The sequence below is a fragment of the Rhinolophus ferrumequinum genome, chromosome 19, assembly GCF_004115265.2.
Source record: "Rhinolophus ferrumequinum isolate MPI-CBG mRhiFer1 chromosome 19, mRhiFer1_v1.p, whole genome shotgun sequence".
In the NCBI taxonomy this organism is placed as follows: domain Eukaryota; kingdom Metazoa; phylum Chordata; class Mammalia; order Chiroptera; family Rhinolophidae; genus Rhinolophus; species Rhinolophus ferrumequinum.
In genome coordinates this window covers 53,886,934-53,907,337 of record NC_046302.1, presented here as the reverse complement: position 1 = coordinate 53,907,337, position 20,404 = coordinate 53,886,934, and the positions used below count along the sequence as shown (strand labels likewise).

At 35.9% G+C, this 20,404-nt stretch overlaps 1 protein-coding gene across 2 annotated transcripts in view; it reads right to left on the bottom strand.

Annotated features, from left to right (window-relative positions):
- CCDC102B (coiled-coil domain containing 102B) overlaps positions 1–20,404 on the bottom strand; it is a 202,167-nt gene that overhangs the window by 107,080 nt on the left and 74,683 nt on the right. For both annotated transcript variants that reach the window (XM_033087552.1, XM_033087553.1), the window contains one exon: positions 10,757–10,966. In XM_033087552.1, coding sequence (XP_032943443.1) covers positions 10,757–10,966 — 210 coding nt within the window. The remainder of the gene's footprint in view (positions 1–10,756; positions 10,967–20,404) is intronic.

Sequence of the window (20,404 nt, the reverse complement as noted above, 5' to 3'; positions counted from 1 at the left end):
ACTGCACAGGAAGCTTTGCTGAGCATGTCTCCTCCCTGGTCTCATCAGCAGTCATCACATCCTTCCTGGGAATTCTGTCACCAACCCAAGGACTTGTGAGGTAGCAGACGCAGATGGTAGCATTTCAGAACCTCGGCTTTCTTCCAAGTATCTCTGCCCCAAAGCCACTGCCCTCCCCTGTCCCGAGATAATTTAAATGATCTCATAGAAAGGAAAATCCATGCTTTTCAAGAAACTTGCTTTCCCCCAAGAAGTACAAACCTTACCGGAGGTCAATGCATCCTTGTTCTTACTCACTTGGTGTGGAAGGCTCTTTGATGGCTCCTTTCCAGGTAGTGCTCTACTTTCATCTTTCTGATCTCCATCTGAACCTTCCTTTCCCAGGAGGAAGCAATGACATGAATCCACTGAATGAATTTGCAGCATTTAGCAGAGTTGCCATCATCGACTGGCGGTGTTTTGATCTGAGGACAGGCTTCATGAGGGCAGCTCTTACACTACGTGTCTCGCCAGCCTTATGCCCCATGTCTACACAGGGTGTGTCTGAAATACCCAGTAACTCGGATATCTCCACATCCGTTCCAGATTCCTTCTAGTTTACCCTCTTGGAATGCTAACCATTTATGTTTTCCTGAGTCTTTAGAGCTCCAGATAAGATTTAGATGCTGGAAAAGAGAGGCACTCAAACGATGCCTGGACTTGGAGTTGATTTTGGTGGGAAAGAGGCAATGAGGAGTTATGGAGCCAGCAGGCCTCATCCTATGGGAGACCTCCTTGTCCCCAGCTCGTAGCCAACGTGGAGTGGGCATGGAGGCGGTCGCTGGAAAAGGGGCATCCACCCCCCAGAGCTTCCTGATACCTTCCCAGAAGGAACCCACTCTAGTTAGACCCGTTCCCTGCCTCTACCAGGAATCATTGCTGTACAACCAATGTAGTCTGGTCCCCCAATCCTTTCAAATCGCCTGACTCCTTGTGTTACATACCTTACTGGTATTTATCCACTTTCTGATACCTACAACCAAACTCTGAAAACACAGTATTCAGTGTTTGTTGAATAAATTATGAGACAAACAAGAGTAGACACAACGGACTTTAAGTGAATTTTCTTGTCCCTACAATAGATGAGATAACTTGCACCTTTTACAAAATTAGGTCTTAAAAGTCTCTTTTTGTTCTCTGTAAATTATGTGTGATAAACACTTGTGAAATAAGTAATGCAGTGGATTGCAACATTGGAAAACTCATACTGCCTACATCACAGAAAAACTCTGAAAATACTTTTATATCATTTTGAAAAGAATTCTTCATTTATACTCCTTTACAACTATTAAAACTAAAAACTGACTGAAATTGATTTTTTTCTTTAAATGTGTTACACACTAGAAAGCAAAAAGTGGGTAAGACAAATCTAATAAGAAGGAAAGAGGCATTTCTCATATGGTAAAATTTAGGCTAATAAGCAGTGACTCATACAAATATAAAGACTAGAAAACTTTAAAACTCAGATAATTACCTGGAGAGAAGACCACAATTGGGTTTAAAAATTAGTAAATCCAAATTCTCTTTCTTTTTTTTTTCTTATATGGTATATCCAGCCAAAGGACATAGTATTAATTATGAGATGCTCATTAATATGGGTAAAAAAAAAACAAACAAAAAAAACACTCCATCCACATGAGCCCAAATTGTGCCAAATAGTTTCTTTGAGAGAAACTAAATTAATTCTATCTGGCTTAAGGTAGGATAATTAGTTTTAACTGTATTAAGGTAAAATTATTCTTGTAGTGCAGATCCAGACGGCTAATTATTTCTCCGTATGTTACTAGGAGCTCCTCCACACCTGTCCAACCTTGGCGTAGCAGACCTCTCACTTATCACTGCTCTTTCCCACAATGTCAAAGACATGCCACTAACACAGCCACCAACCTGCCCCCAGCACAAAGAGGACCAGATTTCCAAACATCAGTGCAGTAAATTGGAAAATAAATCTCATTTGTGATATTTATTCAAATTTACTATGAAGTGTATAAAACACCCTTGAAAATAATTAATATGAAATTACAATTAACAAAAGATATTTATCCTAATCAATGTTCTCTCTAAAGATACGCACATACAAACACACACACACACGTTTCAATAAAGCCAAGTCAGAAATAACCTGAAGTCATTTACAGTTATTGCAAAGGGTGTAACAACGTATTTAGAGAACAATGGTATTGACTTGTGATTTTCCAAATTTTAGTGCACATAAAATTCACCTAGCTACTTATTTTAAATGGCTATATTACCCAAAGCAATATACAGATTCAATGCAATCCCCATCAAAATCCCAATGGCATTTTTTAAAGAAATAGCACAAAAAATCATCAGATTTGTTTGGAAACACAAAAGACCCCGAATAATCAAAGCAATCTTAAGAAAAAAGAACAATGCTGGAGTTATCACACTCCCTGACTTTAGCTTGTATTACAGGGCAACAATAATCAAAACAGCATGGTATTGGAAGAAAAACAGACACACAGATCAATGGAATAGAATTGAGAACCCAGAAATAAAACCCCACAAATATGGATAGATAATTTTTGACAAAGAAACAAAAAACATACAGTGGAGAAAAGACAGCCTCTTCCATAAATGGTCCTGGTAGAATTGGAAAGCCACGTGCAAAGGAATTAAACTGGACTGCTATCTGTCACCATGTACCAAAATTAATTCAGAATGGATCAAAGACTTAAGTATAAGACCTGAAATAATAAACTGCATAGAAGAAAACATAGGTACTAAACTTATGGATCTTGGGTTCAAAGAGCATTTTATGAATTTGTCTCCAAAGGCAAGGGAAGAAAAAGCTAAAATAAATGTACTTCAAACTTTCTTTTTTGTAGATGTGTTGAAAATCTTGTTTACATTTAAAAAAAAAGCTAAAATAAATGAATGGGACTATATCAAACTTAAAAGCTTCTGCACAGCAAAAGAAACCATTGACAAAATAAAGAGGCAACCAACTGAATGGGAGAAGAGTTTTGCAAACAGTGCCGCCGATAAGGGGCTAATATCCAAAATATACAAGGGACTCATACAACTCGATAACAAAAATACAAACCACCCAATTGAAAAATGGGCAGAAGACCTGAAGAGACATTTCTCCAAAGAGGACATACAAATGGCAAATAGACATATGAAAAAATGCTCAACATCACTAATCATCAGAGAAATGCAAATAAAAACCACAATGAGATATCACCTCACCCCAGTCAGAATGGCTATCATCAACAAGACAAAAAAAAAAAAAAAAAAAAAAAAAAAAAAAAAAAAAAACAAGACAAATAGTAACAAGTGTTGGAGAGGCTGTGGAGAAAAAGGAACCCTCATACACTGTTGGTGGGAATGCAGACTGGTGCAGCCACTATGGAAGGCAGTGTGGAGGTTCCTCAAAAAATTAGGAATAGAATTACCATATGACACAGCAATCTCTCTCCTGGGTATCTACCCAAAAAATCTGAAAACAGTTATACATAAAGGCAAATGTCCTCCAGTGTTCATTACAGGCTTATTTATGGTGGCCAAGACCTGGAAACAACCAAAATGTCCTTCGATAGATGAATGGATAAAGAAGTTGTGGTATATATACACAATGGAATACTATTCAGCGGTAAGAAAAGATGAAACAGGACCATTTGTGACACCATGGATGGATTTTGAGATTATAATGCTAAGCAAAATAATTCAGACAGAAAAAGCAGAGAACCATATGATTTCACTGATATGTGGTATATAAACCCAAAACAACAAAAGAACAAGACAAACAAATGAGAAACAAAAACTCATACACACAGACAATAGTTTGGTTGTTACCAGAGGGTAAGGGGTGAGGGGGTAGTAGATGAGGGTGAAGGGGATCAAATATATGATAATGGAAGGTGAATTGACTCTGGGTGGTGAACACACAATGTGATTTATAGATGATGTAATACAGAATTGTACACCTGAAATCTATGTAACTTTACTAACAATTGTCACCCCAATAAACTTTAATTAAAATAAAAAAAAAAAAAAAAAAAAAAAAAAAAAAATTCACCTAGCTACTTATTTTAAATTATATACATTCCTAGTTCCCAAGTTACATCCCTACTAATTCAGAATTTCTATTTTAAGGTAGAGATAGAACCATTTTCCAACTTTAAGAAACACTGCTCTAGGAGATAAGAACATCTAATTTATTTTTAAATTCCTTCTCTTCACCATGTAAATTCGATAGAACATACATGGAATAAACTCCTTTCAGAATAATAGAAAAGAAACTGATTGTGAAATATAAATGTGATTTGTAATTATTCTTTCTTGATTGACTTCCTAATCATTTGCACTAAAATAGAACCACCCTCACAAAAGAAAAAAAAAAAGGAACGATGTAATAGAAAATTAAATCAAGGTTGGTTAAAAGCAAAGAGATGATTCTTGTTAGTTACTGATGTATTGATGCTTCCTCTCCTTTGTTTTCCTAGAATTTACAGAGAATTAGAAAGGCTGCCAAATGCTGTGGGGATTTAAACTCCATTAAATTAAGCATAATAAAATGATAGGGAAACAGAAAGTGATGGCCAGTGGCAGAAAAATATGAAATGAAAAATCTCTCAATTATGTCAACAACCATATTAAATTTAACTGTGTGAATTAAAAAGAAATAAATTCAGCATGTGGAAAGAGTACACTAAGCTGTATCAGGAGGCAACAGCTATTTAAGTAAAAATAAACAAATTCTAAAGAAATATTGCATTTTCCTCATGAACACAATTTATATCTTTATTTAAACCTAGTAGCTATGTTTTGGAAAATGTAATAGGTTCATGGAATTTGGATCCTGGAAGAATCTTGGCTACTTATTCCAAACTCTTCTTTGAAAAATTAGGAAACTAAAGCACAAGGAATATTACTTGGCTAAGATCGTTCAAAGATTGAGCATGGACCTAGGATAAGTTTTGTTCTTCCATTCTCTAATCTCTGGTCCCATTTTCCTGTTATATATGAGTGGAATCATACATTTAGCAGTTACCACTTTCATTAAATAAAAATGTGGCATGCTCTCTGCAGCCTCTTTTATAACGGCACTGATTCCATTCATGAGCGCTCTACTCTTAGACTTAACCACCTCTCAAAGACCTCATCTTTAATCACCATCACATTAGGGATGAGGTTTCAATACATGAATTTTGAAGGGACACAAGCATTCAGCTCTCAGTACTCCCAAAAGTTATCTACAAATTCAATATAGTCTCTATGAAAATCCCTATGGCAATTTGTGCAGAAATGAAAGAGTTGATGCCCAAATTCATATGAAGTTTCATTGATCCTAAGTATCCAAAATTATACTGAAAAAGAACAAGAAGTTGGAGAGTTCACATTTCCTGATTTCAAAACTTACTACAAAATTATTAATCAAGACAATGTGGCACTGGCATAGTGGTAAATGTGGCGACAAATGGGATAGATTGAGAGTCCAGAAATAAACCCATAGTCTATGAACAACTGATTTTTGATAAAGGTGCCCAGGCTATTCAATAGGGGAAAATAGTCTCTTCAACAAATGGTGCTGGGGCAACAGGATATCCACATGGAAAATAATGAAGTTGAACCCCGATCTTACACCATATACAAAAATTTACTCAAATGGATCAATGATCCTAATATAACAGATAAAACTATAAAAGTCTTAGAAGAAAACATAGGGATAAATCTTCATAACCTAGGATTTACCAATGGATTCTTAGAAATGAAACCTTAAAATCACAAGCAACAAAAGAAAGGATAGATAAAAACTGCGTGCATCAGATGACATTATCAAGAAAGTGAAAAGACAATCTAAAGAATGGTGGAAAATGTATGCAAATCATACATCTGATAAGGGTTTAGTACCCAGAATATATAAAGAACTCTTACAACTCAACAGCAAAAAGGCAAATAATCCTATTACAAATAAGCACAGGGTTTGAATAGATATTTCTCCAAAGAAGATATATAAGTGGCCAACAGTACATCGAAAGTTTTAACTTCATCATCAGACATGAAGAAAATGCAAATGGAAATCACAATAAGATACGAATTCACACCCATTAGGATAGGTATAATTTTAAAAAGACACAAAACCAGAAAAGGACAAGTGTTGCTGAGGATATGGAGAAATAGGAACTCTGATGCATTGTGTTGGGAGTGCAATGGTCCAGCCAATGTGGAAAAAGTTGTGTTGTTCCCTCCAAAAGTTAAACATAGAACTACCATATGACCCAGAAAATTTTATAATTTGTAATACTTGAAAACGGGTACTCAAATAAATACGTGTTCATGCCTGTTCATAATAGCACTATTCAAAAGAGCCAAAAGATGGAAACCACCCAAGATGCATCAGTGCATGAATGGATGAAAAATCCATAGTGACTATCTCAGACCTATTAAAGTTAGCTGAGTTTCTCACTAATCTTCCAGGAGCATTTTTAATTTAAATTTTAGTTATTTTAAAGAAATATTATAACCATAGCCTTTTGTCATTTTAAATGAGAACCTAAATATTATTTTTATCGCTGCTTTAATCGAGCTAATATAAATCAACTGATAACAGATATGTGAACTGCCACTCATTTTATAATAATATAGTGGTTTATTAATAGCATGCTATTTATATCAAACATAAAATAATATAATTTCATATCTGAATGACAATTTATATTATAAAATTTCATAAAGTTCTAATTCTGTAAAAGGGTAAAAGGTAAGTGACATAAAATGTCAAAATTTGCATCTTCATTTTAATTAGCTATGGGATCAAGTATCACTTATCTGATACACAGGAGTGAGATATTAAAGGGTAATATAATCCTCTAATAACCTCATAGACTTTGGTACCCTCTACCATTTGCCTCATAATAGGAAAAAAAGGAGAGTATCAGAATTAAAGCTAAATCAAAATATACAGTGAAATTTAAATAATGAAAATGGAAGCATAAATACATAAATTTATGTATTCATTTAGCACACATTTATGAAGATGTGCCAAACACTATAGTAGGGCCTGAGAATTAATATTCATAATTTTAATTTAACAAGACATGACAGCATTTGGTGTTTTAGTAAAAGAAAGTGAAACCCCACCCAGCAATATTTACTCCTAGAAATAATGGTTCATATAATACAAAATCATATTTGCATACCTTTGCTCCAGTGGGGAATCGCAAAACAAGAAGAAAAAGAAAACTCTTAGTTTAGAATTAAATTTGTAAAAATCTGTTCGCTGTATGTGTGCATGCAAGCACATGCATGTGTGTGTGTATTGCAGAGTTGGTGAGAGCAATCATATTATATTAGAGTAAATACCACCCAATTTTGCAGCATATTGATTTATTTCTATCTAGTGAGGAACTTTAAGTAAATACCTTCCTTATGACATTAATAAATGACACTTAAGAATGGGTCTGTTAACTTCAGAAATTCTTAAGCAAAAGAATACTGTTCTGCTCAACCCATACAATCCCATTCACTTTTGTTTAAATGTATACAAAACCATGGATGTGTTTCTAAATTTTATTAAGAAACTAAATTATCAATTCCAAAAGACATCTAGCCTACTATTTTGCTACAAACAAAATATTCTTCGAAATCAATTATTTTCATTTTTATAAACTAAATATAACATATTGTACATACAAAAGGGTTTAATTTTCCATCTAGCTGAAAGTCTCCATAGTAATATAAATTTTTACTAATAGCTATATTGAAAATTAAAATTTCTAGTGTACCTCATAACAAAATATGTAAAAAAAGTAAAATAAAAACATGAAATGATCTCATATTATTTTATATTTAAATTATTGCTACTTTATAACAGTATAATAATAGACATAATTACTTTTTATTCTTATGTAATAATTTTATGAGTGAAAAAGGATTTGGAAGAGAAATAATGAATGGGGAAAACTTAATAAAACCATAGGTTTGCCTGCTAAATCACTGAATGGAAATAAAATATATTTGAAGACAAAGTTCTAAACAAATTAAATATAATGTCATTTACTGACAGAAAAGCAAATTCATTAGGAATTGGCTTTGATGGCCTTTCCACTTTCAGATTAATTCATCATTTCCCTGAGACACATCAATTACCACTCTGCCACAATAATTTTCTGAAAATGACCCATTATGTGACCTGAATGAAGGGATTCAGTTGCCAGAATGATTTAAGAAAACAAGCTTCCAAAGCACTTCATGAGGTGCATGTTGACGAGTTCATGGGGCTTAACCCAACAGAATACTGACGACTTTTCCTATAACTTTTCACTTTAAAAGGGGAATCTCTGCCTTTCAATTCATAGTGCAATTTAAAATTGAAAAGCATTTTCTTCAAAACTGTATTCCCTATCACACTAAAGCCAAAAAAATAATAATAAATAAATACATAAACGCACTATTATGTGATAGCCCTCTCCTCCTGTATAAGTGAGGATTCACAAAAACACAAAAATTTCATTGAACAATGAGATTCTTTAAATTCAAGACAAGCAAAATGTATCCATATGGAAATTTCTATGAATAGATTTGTGTTTGCCACAAACATCTGTGAAATATGACCAGAGGTCAATATAAAGTAGTGAGAGATCTTACGTCGCCTTTGGAGACTAACGTTGTGTGGGGTGCACAGGGGTTGCCAGCACCTGTCCACTGCCGTCCTCATAACACGCTCACACGCATGTAGATACACGGTACTTTACACATATGTGCACGCTACTCCTGTATGATACTGACACACATAATTAACGTACGTATAGATTTGTTTTGGTTGAAGTAAAGTTAAGCTACAATTTGGCTTTGTGTCATAACACCCCCACCAACCCCTGGCCTTTGGCATGTTCTCTGTGCAGCTTTGACTCATTGGCAATTGGGGAGGTGTGAATCTTGACATCTTGACCTTCTGTGGGGATGTCTGGGGCACAAGGATTTTGACCTGCAGCTACTCCGTGATAAGAGATTATTTTGATTCATGTAGTGAGTCTGAATTCTTAATGCCACCAAAAAGATAAACGCTTAAGGAATAGTCTTCTAACTGATGTGCACACCCACTGACTATTCCAGACATTCCAGAATCTTCCCAGTGTCCCAGTTCTGTCTATTCTAGGCTGGAGAACAATATTGGTTCCAAAGAGCCCAGTTGTGAGCTCCAAGTACCCTGTTGACAGGACACGCCAATTGGCACAAATACCAGCTCCAGACAGGCCCCAATTAGCCCTCAGATTTCCTAACTGACCTAGTGTGCTGTCATGATATTTTGATATAACTAGAAAGGCATAAAAAGGAAACAGAATAAATTACTTCTTCATCTGTGCTCCCATTCTACTTTATTCGTAGCAATCACCACAATGTATTATTGATGATAACGTACATGTGTATCTTCCTATGTAGGCTCTAAGCACATGGTGGGCAGGACCGGTGATTCACCGTCTTCACAACGCCAGCACTTAGGGCAGTGACTGACATGGAGTACAACATAAATAAGTGCTTGTTCTGGCCGAGTGAATCACAGGGAAACAGATATTTTGATGATCAACACTTGTTTCTTAATTAAAATAATTCTGTGGTTTCACAAGAAGGAATCTGTAAAAAGTTGTCTATATATTTATCGTGTATGTGTGTGTTTGTGTGTGTTGGAATCAAATACAGTACTATGGATGGTTTATGAATCCATGTAATAGTAAATTATGACTATAACGTTGAACTTCAGGTATCTGCATTGCCAAGTCATGCAACACTAATGCAATTTTATCTTGCATTTGCAATAAATCCCTAGAATCACAAAAAATAAGGAAAAGTGATATGGATTTCAATTTTTCTAGACATTTAGAGTTCATATGAGTATGAACTACTTATATAACTCAAAAATATGAACTTATCAGACTATTAACTCACTGTTAAAGGCATTGGGTGAAAACACATAATTGTGCATTAAAACGCTATGGGTTCGTTAAGGTAATAAATAGAAACAAGATGTACATGTTTTGCAGCACACTGACACTAGAACACAAAAATTACCACTTCCACTAAGAGAATATTTTTAAAAATCTACAAACTACTTATCAAAAAAATCCCAGCAGTAGCAGTAACTATGTCTATTGGCTTTAGGATAAAACAATTCCAAAACGACCCAAGTTTCCTGAAGTCAAATTTGAATTTGATTCTAGTTTTAACATTTATGTCACAGCCTATTAAAACCTATTTGCCTTCATTTGACTCAAAAATAATTTTCTGAAACTAAAAAGGAGCCAAAGTAGAGTGAACTTCAGCTAAATCTAAATGTTTACGCAGATACCATAGTACTTACCACAGCCATCGACACATGCGATTGTAAAATCACTCAAATGAATGGAGAAATACACTCATTTAAAATAAGATCAATTATTTGGACAACACTGAGACAAAGCTGTAACAGGAAACCAGAAACACAAAGGTCCATCCTTCATTGCATTTTGTTTTTCTTATGGAAAATCTTGAAATTGTCAGATTCGTTATATTCTAACATTATCTTATGAAATTTGTCATACTCTGTTTTCCCATGCATGAACATTAGTTTGTGTTACAATAAGAAAAAGAGCAAGTCATCAGCGTGAAAGGAAGTATTCAGCTTTGGAGGTCTGTACAAATTAAAGCAGTATCCACCCACACACTAGGAAGGAAATCCACCGGGAAAACATTTGCCTCCGACGGGCACCCATACCTTGTTTTTTTCCTGCAGTTCAATTTGTGATGTCTTGAAATCAGGACCTTGAGAACTTGCACTTAATCTATCTTTCCTCTTGAGGAGCTCTTCCATTTCTTTCACCTGGACCTTTAGCCTTCTATTTTCTCTCTCCAATCCTTGTTTTTCTGTTTCAAGTATTTCTTTCTTGTCCCATTCTGATGTATTTTCAGCCTGCAGTTTTTCTAGCTAAACAGAAAAGACAAAGAAGCAGCATGTAGCATTTATAATTGCTAAAAGGCCAGGCACACAGCAGAGTCCTCCACGAAACAAGGTTCACAGCTATGTCCATTTTCACACTTACTGAAACGAAAACTATTTGTCTGAAAAGCTGAGAGCAACACAAGTGTCCTACAACCAGGCCATGACTTGCATTAATACACTTTACGTCTTGGTTCATTTGACTATCTCTGTACCCATATGGACCATATTTGTCAAATATGTTCAGTGAAAAACTGATGCCATTTTGCCAACAATCTCCACTCCACTGAGGAACATCTATCAGTTGAGAAAGCACAAAATCATTCCATGGGTGATTTTGATTGGATGGGTATAGTCCAGGTATTCCTTCACTATTCATTTATTTATTTCCTATACCTCAACTTCCAGGCTCTATGCAAATCACTGCGATTAAAGACAAGTGACTGTAATAAAATATTATAAATTCTGTGGTTCACATATTATAAAACATAATCAAAGTCGCATGAGTGAGTGGCCAATTTGACTTTCAGCAAATAGAGGTTGGCAAACCATGGCCAGAGAGCCAAATCTGGCCCACCTATTTTAGTATGTTCCATAGTAATGGTGTCCTTTTACTAATAGCTGAAAAAAAAATCAAAAGAATATTATTTCTGACATGTGAACATTATATAAATTTAAAATTTCAGCTCCACAGTTAATGTTGTATTGGAACACAGCCATGCTCATTTGTTTACATGTTACATCTGGCTGCATTCACACCGTGATGGAGAGTTGAGCTGTGGGGACAGAGGCCGTAGGGCCAGCAAAGGGGAAAATATTTCTAACCCAGGCCCTTTCAGAAAACGTTTGCCCACCTCTGCCTTTTTTGTTCTCAATTTTAATCCTGAGCCCTGAGTTCTAGTTCTGACTTCACCAATTATTCTTATGAAGCTCTGGCAGGTAACTTCATCTGTGCAGTGTGGACAATTTATTCTCTAGTCTTACAAGATCTGTGAGAAGTAAAATGAATTCAATTGATGGAAAGCCCTTCGTATCGGAATCCACGACTCAGATTAGGAACCTTGTGGTGATACAACTTCCGACAAAGAATTCTGTATGTGTTTATCCCATGTATTTGGGCACATGTATATCTAAATGGCAAAGGTGACGTTACTCTGTAGAGTGAAGCCGCTCTTAGTAGAAAAACTAGCAGAACCCAGTCCTGGTTCTGTCACTTACTCATCGGTTGACTCTGGACAAGATACTCTGTCTGTGCCTCTGTTTTCTTAACAAAATTAGAATGAGAACTCTAGACTCACCAAATCTGTGGTATTATAAGGACATAATGAGCTCCATTACTCAAAATGTTTTGGAAACTATGTAACATGATTAAAATATGAAGCATTTTAAAATTATTTGTTAAGAATGAAAACTGAAAACTCCCTTTTTTTATATTGTTAATTTTAAGTGACTGGATTGCAAAGTATTAAATAGTATTATATATTATAAACTACTTTTCATGATATTTTAAATACCAAAAGAAAAATCAACTTAGTCAGCATTAAGAAAAATATTAGACTTCAATAATATCTTTAAACATGAGTTTTTATTTTTAAAAGTCTAAAAAATGATTTCTCATATACATATAATTTTACCATTATTGTAGAAAATGTTCTGTTCCCAAATCTAAGAGAGGATCTGGCTTCTAAAAAACAGAAAACCCAAATCATACTCTTGGCACTAGACCTTGTTTATCAATTAAACATAATAAACTGAGGAACTGAATTTTAGGTAATGTGGTTTGACATTTGGGGGTGCCTGTTTGGAGATATGAGGTGAAAAAAGTATTTCACAGTCTGATTTAAAACATGATATTACTTTAATTATTAAGATTAATGGTTAAACTTTTTGACTGTCATCACATCCCATATCAGAATGAAAATAATAAAGCTGTAAGAAAAAAGTCATCAAAGAAAAATGAAAAACTTTTCATCTCTTTCCACTGTGTTTATTTAATTATTATACTACATCTAGACGAGGATAATATAAGAAAAATTACAGTCAATCTCACACATAAATGTAGTAGAAAAAATATTAACCAAATACAAAAAGTCTAAAAATCAGTGAATAAAAAAATTGATTTGTCATAGGAATGGAAGGTATCGATAACATTGGATCATGTATTATGTAAATCAGTACATTAAACCCTGTACTAGAAAAAAAATCGATTATGTGGTTATCTCAGAAGTTACATAAAAAACAGTTGCTACAACTCCATTTGTGATTATAGGGAAAAACATTTTAGCACTAGAAATCAAAGTGGATTTTGTAAACTTGATAGATTTAGCAAAATTATAGAGCAAATATTTTGTTAGAAGTGTTTTAATTTATTAATTTTTAATTTACTTTATTTAATTTACTTTATTGCTTTCCATTTCTACAAGACTCACTGGGTAAGTTATATTTTTATGGTGAAAATTCATTTTATGTAAGATTTTATTTTTATTAACATCATCTCTTCATAGTGTTTGCATATTTTGTAAATCTCTTCTCTATCGAAAGCTGCATCCCTTTTTTATTACTAGTATTTTCTAATTAATTTTGCCTGAAATTCACTTGGGTTTTTGTTGTTGTTGTTGTTGTTTTAAAAAACAACTCTGGCTTTGCTGACTATCTCTATTAATTTTCTTTTTGTATTTTATTGATGCCTAATATTTTCTTTCTTTCCCTCTTTCTACATTCATTTTTTTTTCTCTGCTAGGATATTAGCTCATTAATTTTGTGGGGGCGGGTTTCTCTGTTATTTTGTTATTCTGGCTATTCCAAGAAGCAACTCTACACTGGGATTAAAAATGCAATAAATGTGTTAGGGGGATGCATCTGAGAGAAAATGAAGAGGGAGTCAGGACTGACAGAGCAGTCAGGACAGACTTTGAGTGAGTGTGAGACAGGGCAGGAAGGGAGGCTGAGTGTTATTGCACACATCAGTGCGATCCAAGGAAAGTTAGGGAAGGCCATGGAAGAGCTTGAGTCAAAGTCGCCAGTGAGGAACACTGCACTTCCGAGAAACAAGGAGGCCTTTTCCTGCTGTGGGAAGCCTGGTCTCAAAGCCTGATTTCAGAGTACAGCAACTGGCAATCTGGATTAATTCCCCTCCTTGTAAGTGAGATTTGAGAAGCAGGGGTGACTGTTTCCTAATACAATCATTGATGTCACAAATACCCCCTAAATTTTGCAGCATTCCTCAAGATTTCCGTGTCTTTATCTTTCAGTCTTAAATTCCATTAAATTTCTTTCTTTGACCTGTGAGTTACTTATATGTGTTTCCAATACCCAAATAAATGAGTTTCTTCATGTTACTTTCTGTAATCAAGGCTATAATAAATGACCATCTATTGTCAGAAAATAGTACCCTTTCAGAATCACACAGTTTAGAACAAGACCACAGATTAAATCTCTCTCTCTCAATGCAGCCTCCAAAATCATAAAGGAAAAGAAATAAAATGATCTATTCAACAAACATGAGTAAGAGACTTAGTGTAATAGAAACCTTGATTCACATGTAATCGGGAACATAAATAAATAAACAAACAAACAATGGAGAAAAAAGAAAAGAAGTATAGGACGCAGCAGAGTGTCCTCTGGAGACCACATGGGAGCAGAGTCACATGGGAATTGTCCAGACGAGGAGACACAAACCAGGGCGGGCAACCTGCACAAGTCACATCACCTGATAGAGGGAAATGCTGAGAACAGAGCTGAGACCTGGAGGATCAGAACACTAGCTACTATAAGAAATGTCATACAGGAGTTTATAAAGTACAGGGGATTCGAGTTTTCAGTCTTGGGGTGGCACCACTAATGAAAGGAGAGGTGCCATTTGCATTTTTCAAGGTAAAGGGAAATAGGACAGCAAGAAGTTGACATTAAGGCCGCTATCAAAAAACATCAGAAGATAGATTGATCTACATTCTTCTCCCCAAGAGTCTGAATTAAAACCCAACAAACCAACCCCTTCACTGTATCAACAAAAGCGGACACTTTGGAACTAAGGAATTAAGTATACAACACACACTCTGGATTATTCCACCTTCCTGTCATTGTTTATTCTTGTTCATCTACGAAAAACCCTACCCACTTTATCACAAATATAAAAAAAAAAAAAAATGCAACATCCATACAAAACTACTAGAAGTAGAAAATAAAATGAGAATCAAAACTTTTCAGCTGTTGAATATGCTTCTCTTAAAACCACATGGCAAAGAAAAACGACACCACCACACTCCCACATAAATTAGATTAAGTACAAAAGAGAAAAATCAGTAAACCCTAATACTGGATGCACCTGGACTTAACAAATTGTACATCAGTTACATAACCCAGGATAAAGCTTTTTAAGTGATTTTTTTTTAACATGGAACTCTCATTTACTATCCAGTGGGATGTATTCTCAGAACAAGAAGGATTGCACTAAAATTTTACACTTCACTCAAGTGGATTATCGTGGGTAGTAACACTGGGTTGTAAGTTGTAACAATTCTATGTATATTTGAAGATACTGTAAATAACTATATGCGTTAACATTATTAGGGAGCACAATTTCAAAGAGAGAAAAATAAACCATTTTAAAATTGGGACAATCACTTTGGAAATTGCTTTGGCAGTTTTCTAAAAAAAAAAATAAGTTTTATGCCTATATGATGAACCAATTATTCCAGTCCTAGAGAAATAAATTCCACTCCCAAGATTAATAAAAACGTGACCACACAACTCCATTAAAAGCTTTATTTATTATACTCAAAACTTGAAAACAAACAACCAAATAAACAAAAAAACAAATCTTCATCAACAAGAGAATGGATAAACAACTTACAGCACATTCACACAATGAAGCACTATTATATTGTTGCCAAGTAAGAAGGAACAAAGCGTTATTGATCAAAAAAATAAAAAACAAAACACACACACAAAACAAGATATGATGAACAAAAGGCTGGCACAATTGAGTATTTATGATATGTTTCCACATGAGGTTCTAGAATAGGCAAAAATCTTCTATGGTGCTCTAATGTAGGGAATTGCCTGGGAAAGAGCATTAGTGCACTTGAGAACTTTTCAAGGTCATGGAAATACTCCACACCTTGGTATGAATGCACATGACACAGATGCTGGCATATCTCATGATGCATGGACCAGTATCACTCAATATCTGCGCATTATGTTCTGAGGAAATTACACCTAACTAGAAAAGGTCAGCAATAAATACTTAATGCTAAATTCAAATGGGAAATTTGAAATAGGAATGTGAATGCAGTTTTCTATCTCTGTCCACTGCAAGAACGTGGCAGAAATTATACTGCCGGGGAAACGAACATGCCCTGCACGCAATTCTTTCCAGTACGATAAACCTGGGTCGTTGAGAAATGTTTGACTCCAGTCCTGGAATAGGCATGTACACGATAAACCCAGAATGTAATCATGTCTGAAAACAATTAAGCACTCAGTGATTAATGGAAAAATGTCACAAGGACACCAGTCCCAGCTTCAAAGGGTTCCAAGTAGCTAAACTGGGAACAATTCAAACATCAAAAATGAAAACAGTATCAATTTATAATGCAACGAATAAAAACAAATTCACGAGTCTATAATATAACCAAAGAGAGGAAAAAAGACAAAGAGAAAAAGCATTTTTAAAATGATTCTTTTTTTTCCTGCAGAAAAATGACAGTTTAAAAATGTAAAGGGATAGTAGAATTAGAACTTTTGCAACCACCCATTATAATAATTAAAATCAGTTCAAATAGATATCATCAATGGGTGCCAAAATCATTAGATAAAAGGTTTTGGAAAATAGGATACTGTGAGGATGTCAGAGAATTACCCCAAAGATCGCTTACTAATTTCAAAGTGAGTATTATATTGGAAAAACTTGGCAGCCCAGACCCGAACCAAGTGACTGCATTCAGCGTCACTAATAGTAGAACGATATGGCATTTTGTTCATCTTGATGTGAAGCATAAGGAATCATCTAGTCACATCTGATGTGGTGCTACTGGTATCAGGTAGGTAGGAGCCGGGGACACTGATACACGTCCTACAATTCACAGGACAGCACCCCACCCCATGCCAACAGTGCTGAGTTTGAGAAATCCTGATCTAGACATGCCTTCCTGTTGACAGGAAATATAGGACATGGGAGAATAATGGATACCATGGTTAATCAGTTAGACACATCCCAAATGTGGTACATTCTGCCACAGAACTGATCTGGTTTTCTAAAACATCAATTTATAAGAAAGTAATGGGAGAATCTCTTCTAGACTAAAAAAGTGATTAAAAAGATATCAGACCTTATGAATTAAAAAAACTAGATTGGTTTAAAACAAATAGATATAAAAGATATTCTTGGAAAAATAGAGGCTATGTGAATATGAACCAGATATCAATACTAATAATTTATTAATTTCTTAGGTTTGATAGTTGTGGTTGTACGGGAAAACACCCTTATTCTAAGGAGATGCATGGAAAGCATTTATGAAAGAGAGTCACGATGAATTCAACTGGTGTTCAAATAGTACGTGAATGTCAGAGCTTAATCTTAAAACATAAGAGATAGGGTTGAATATAAAAATTAATAAACAGAATGAGATGTAGGATAATATCACTTACAAAACTTTAAAATTTACATTTTTCAAGAACATATATAAAGAATAGGTACATACTACAAAAGTTGCCTAAGAAGGGAATGGGCGTAGGGGAGGGATATTTAGATAACAGAAAATGAATGAATAAGGACAAAGAGGAGAGGGTCTTGGTAGCGACCCATGGTGACAAAGTGCCATGAACTAAGGCATATTGCATAATATAGTTCTCTTCATCTGAGTACAAACATAAGTAAATGCATCCATATATAAAAATATAAATATCACTGAATGCTTGAGTGCCATGACATAATTTAAAGAGATAATTGTATTTAAAAAAAAGAAACTGGAAAATATGGTTGACTCTGGCAAAGAAATTAAAAGGGAGAGAGGATGAAATCTGTTTTCTTCCAACATTCAAATTAAGAGAGCTGTGGCCCCAGAAAACAGACCTCCTGGATGTGATTGTGCTGCTTGGATAATTACTGGTTGGATGGCAGCAGTGACACCATCCCTGGTGGCAGCAGGGGGAAACTATCTCCCTCGTGGTATGTAGGATAAAGTGGGGGGAAGCATGGAGTTGAAGAGGAAATGTTTTATGTAGTACCTTGGCATTTAAATAATGCAGAGGCGAAGGTAATTATGTGGATTTTAAACTTGGCTGGATGTTATTAAATGACTTGAAAGCCATTAAAAAAAATGACTAACAGGCTCAGGTCAACCAACTTTCAAATCAGAGAATGGTATTAAGGCTGGAAGTTGTCCCTTACAGTGTTTAAAGAAGCTTATCTCCTGAATCCAGAGGGCAGACGGAGTGTGCGCAGGGCCAGGAATTGACCTATGGGAAAGAGCCGCAAAGGAGACAGAATGCTTAGTTTTGACACATCTACTGAGCTAAGGCAGGGCCCCGACAGGAAAGGAGTAGGACTTTGCAAACTGGTAAGAGCTTCTCTCATTAGATGGGCTTGCCCACCTTGCAGCAATGCCCAATCCCAGTGGGACTGCTGAAACGAGTGCCTCAGAGACTGTACAGATACAATCGACCTGTGTGGCCCTTGGAAACATCAGACAAATGGTGAGTGATGATGGACAACTGTAAGTATAACCAAGTGGTAACCCAATCTCACCTTCTTTTTCCAGACGTTATATCTTTTCTGGATCTCAAATGACCCTGAGTTTCTGCAGAACATCTCATTGGTTCATTACATTGAAGACATCATGCCAATTAGACCTGAAGTGGCAAGTACTCTGAGTGCCCTAGTCAGTCATAAGCATGGCAGAGAGTAGAAAATTCACCGCACACAGACTGCCATTCTGATGAAATGTGTAGGGGCCAGTTTTCTAGAGCATACAGAATCATCTCCTCTAATGTGCGAGACAAGTTACAGCACTAAGAAAGAGGCAGACTGCTCAGCCAGCCTCTTTTTGGGAGACTGGATATATTGCACCTGGAAATAAAGTTCTGACCCATGGGGTTACTTGAAAGCCTGGCATTTTTTGAGTGGGGCCTAGAGCAAGAGAGGGAACGGCAATTCCAAGCTCTAGTGCAGGAATTCCTGCCACTTATTGCACTTGACTCAAAAAATCCAATAGAACTACAGAGAATGTGTCATAGATTAGCAGCACTGTGGAGACTTGCAAACCTCAACGCAAGAGTCACTAAATAGACCCCTAGTGTTCTCAACAAGACAATGCCTTCTGCAGAAGGGAACTACTTTTCATTTGAAAGCCAGCTCCTCATATGCTAAAATCAGTTCAGTAGAGAATGAGCTCCTGACATTGGGGCCTTAAGTGACTACCTGGAGCAGCCCATCACAGTCTGGGTACGAAAACATTACCAAGTTATAAAATCAGGCAGACTTAACAGCAATTCTTCATATAATGGAAATGATATATTTAGGATCAGGCCCAATATGTGCAAAGAACAACAGTAAATTACACAGATAGGTGGACCAAATCTTCAAGTCACATATCTATATTCCATGGAGGCCTCTGCTCACACCTATATCTTCATGGGGAGTATCATTCAACGAGCTAATGTAGGACAAGAACTCGGGTGTGATCCATGAGTGGACCATCTTGATATGTTAGCATGAGATTAAAAATGGAAGCTACCTTACTACACACCTACTCGGTGGTGGCCCTGAAGGGTGTTGGTCAGAAAACAATTGCTCCCAGTACTTGGAGAAAACACTGGCCATCAACACTGAAGGAAGGGATGAGAGACCTAAGGTCCGGATGTCCACAAAGGACTGGAAAGTGGTGAATCACTTGGCTTCTTGGCCAGGAGCCTTTGCAGAGCAAGACTGGAAGACTAAAGACAAAGGTCTGTGGAAGAGGCGAGGGAAGGACCTATGGATTTGGGCATTAAATGTGTGACTTTTGACTCCCATGCCATATCTGCCACTTTCCACCACAGAAGAAGCATTTAGCAACAAATTGGGCAGAATGATGCATCCAGTCAACATCAGCCATTCTCAGTCCTTCACCAGCTCAGGGCTTAAATAATGGACGATAATTGAGTTGTCATAGTATCAGATCAGAGGTTACGTGTGGTCCAATGGTAATGACTTCCTCTCAGCAAAGCGGCTCTAGCCATTCCCGGGCTGAATGGATGCCTGATCTGTGAGCCTCCGAGAACCACCATTTGGTGACAATACACCAGACTCTTTCCATAGTGGACAGCATGTAGTTTTTGCTAGAATTGAAAAGGACTCTAAATTTGTCTTCTCTTTTCTTGTCTCTGCAAGCACCATGATATGAAGGATTACAGAGAAAATGGTTTACTAACATGGATTCCTGCAAA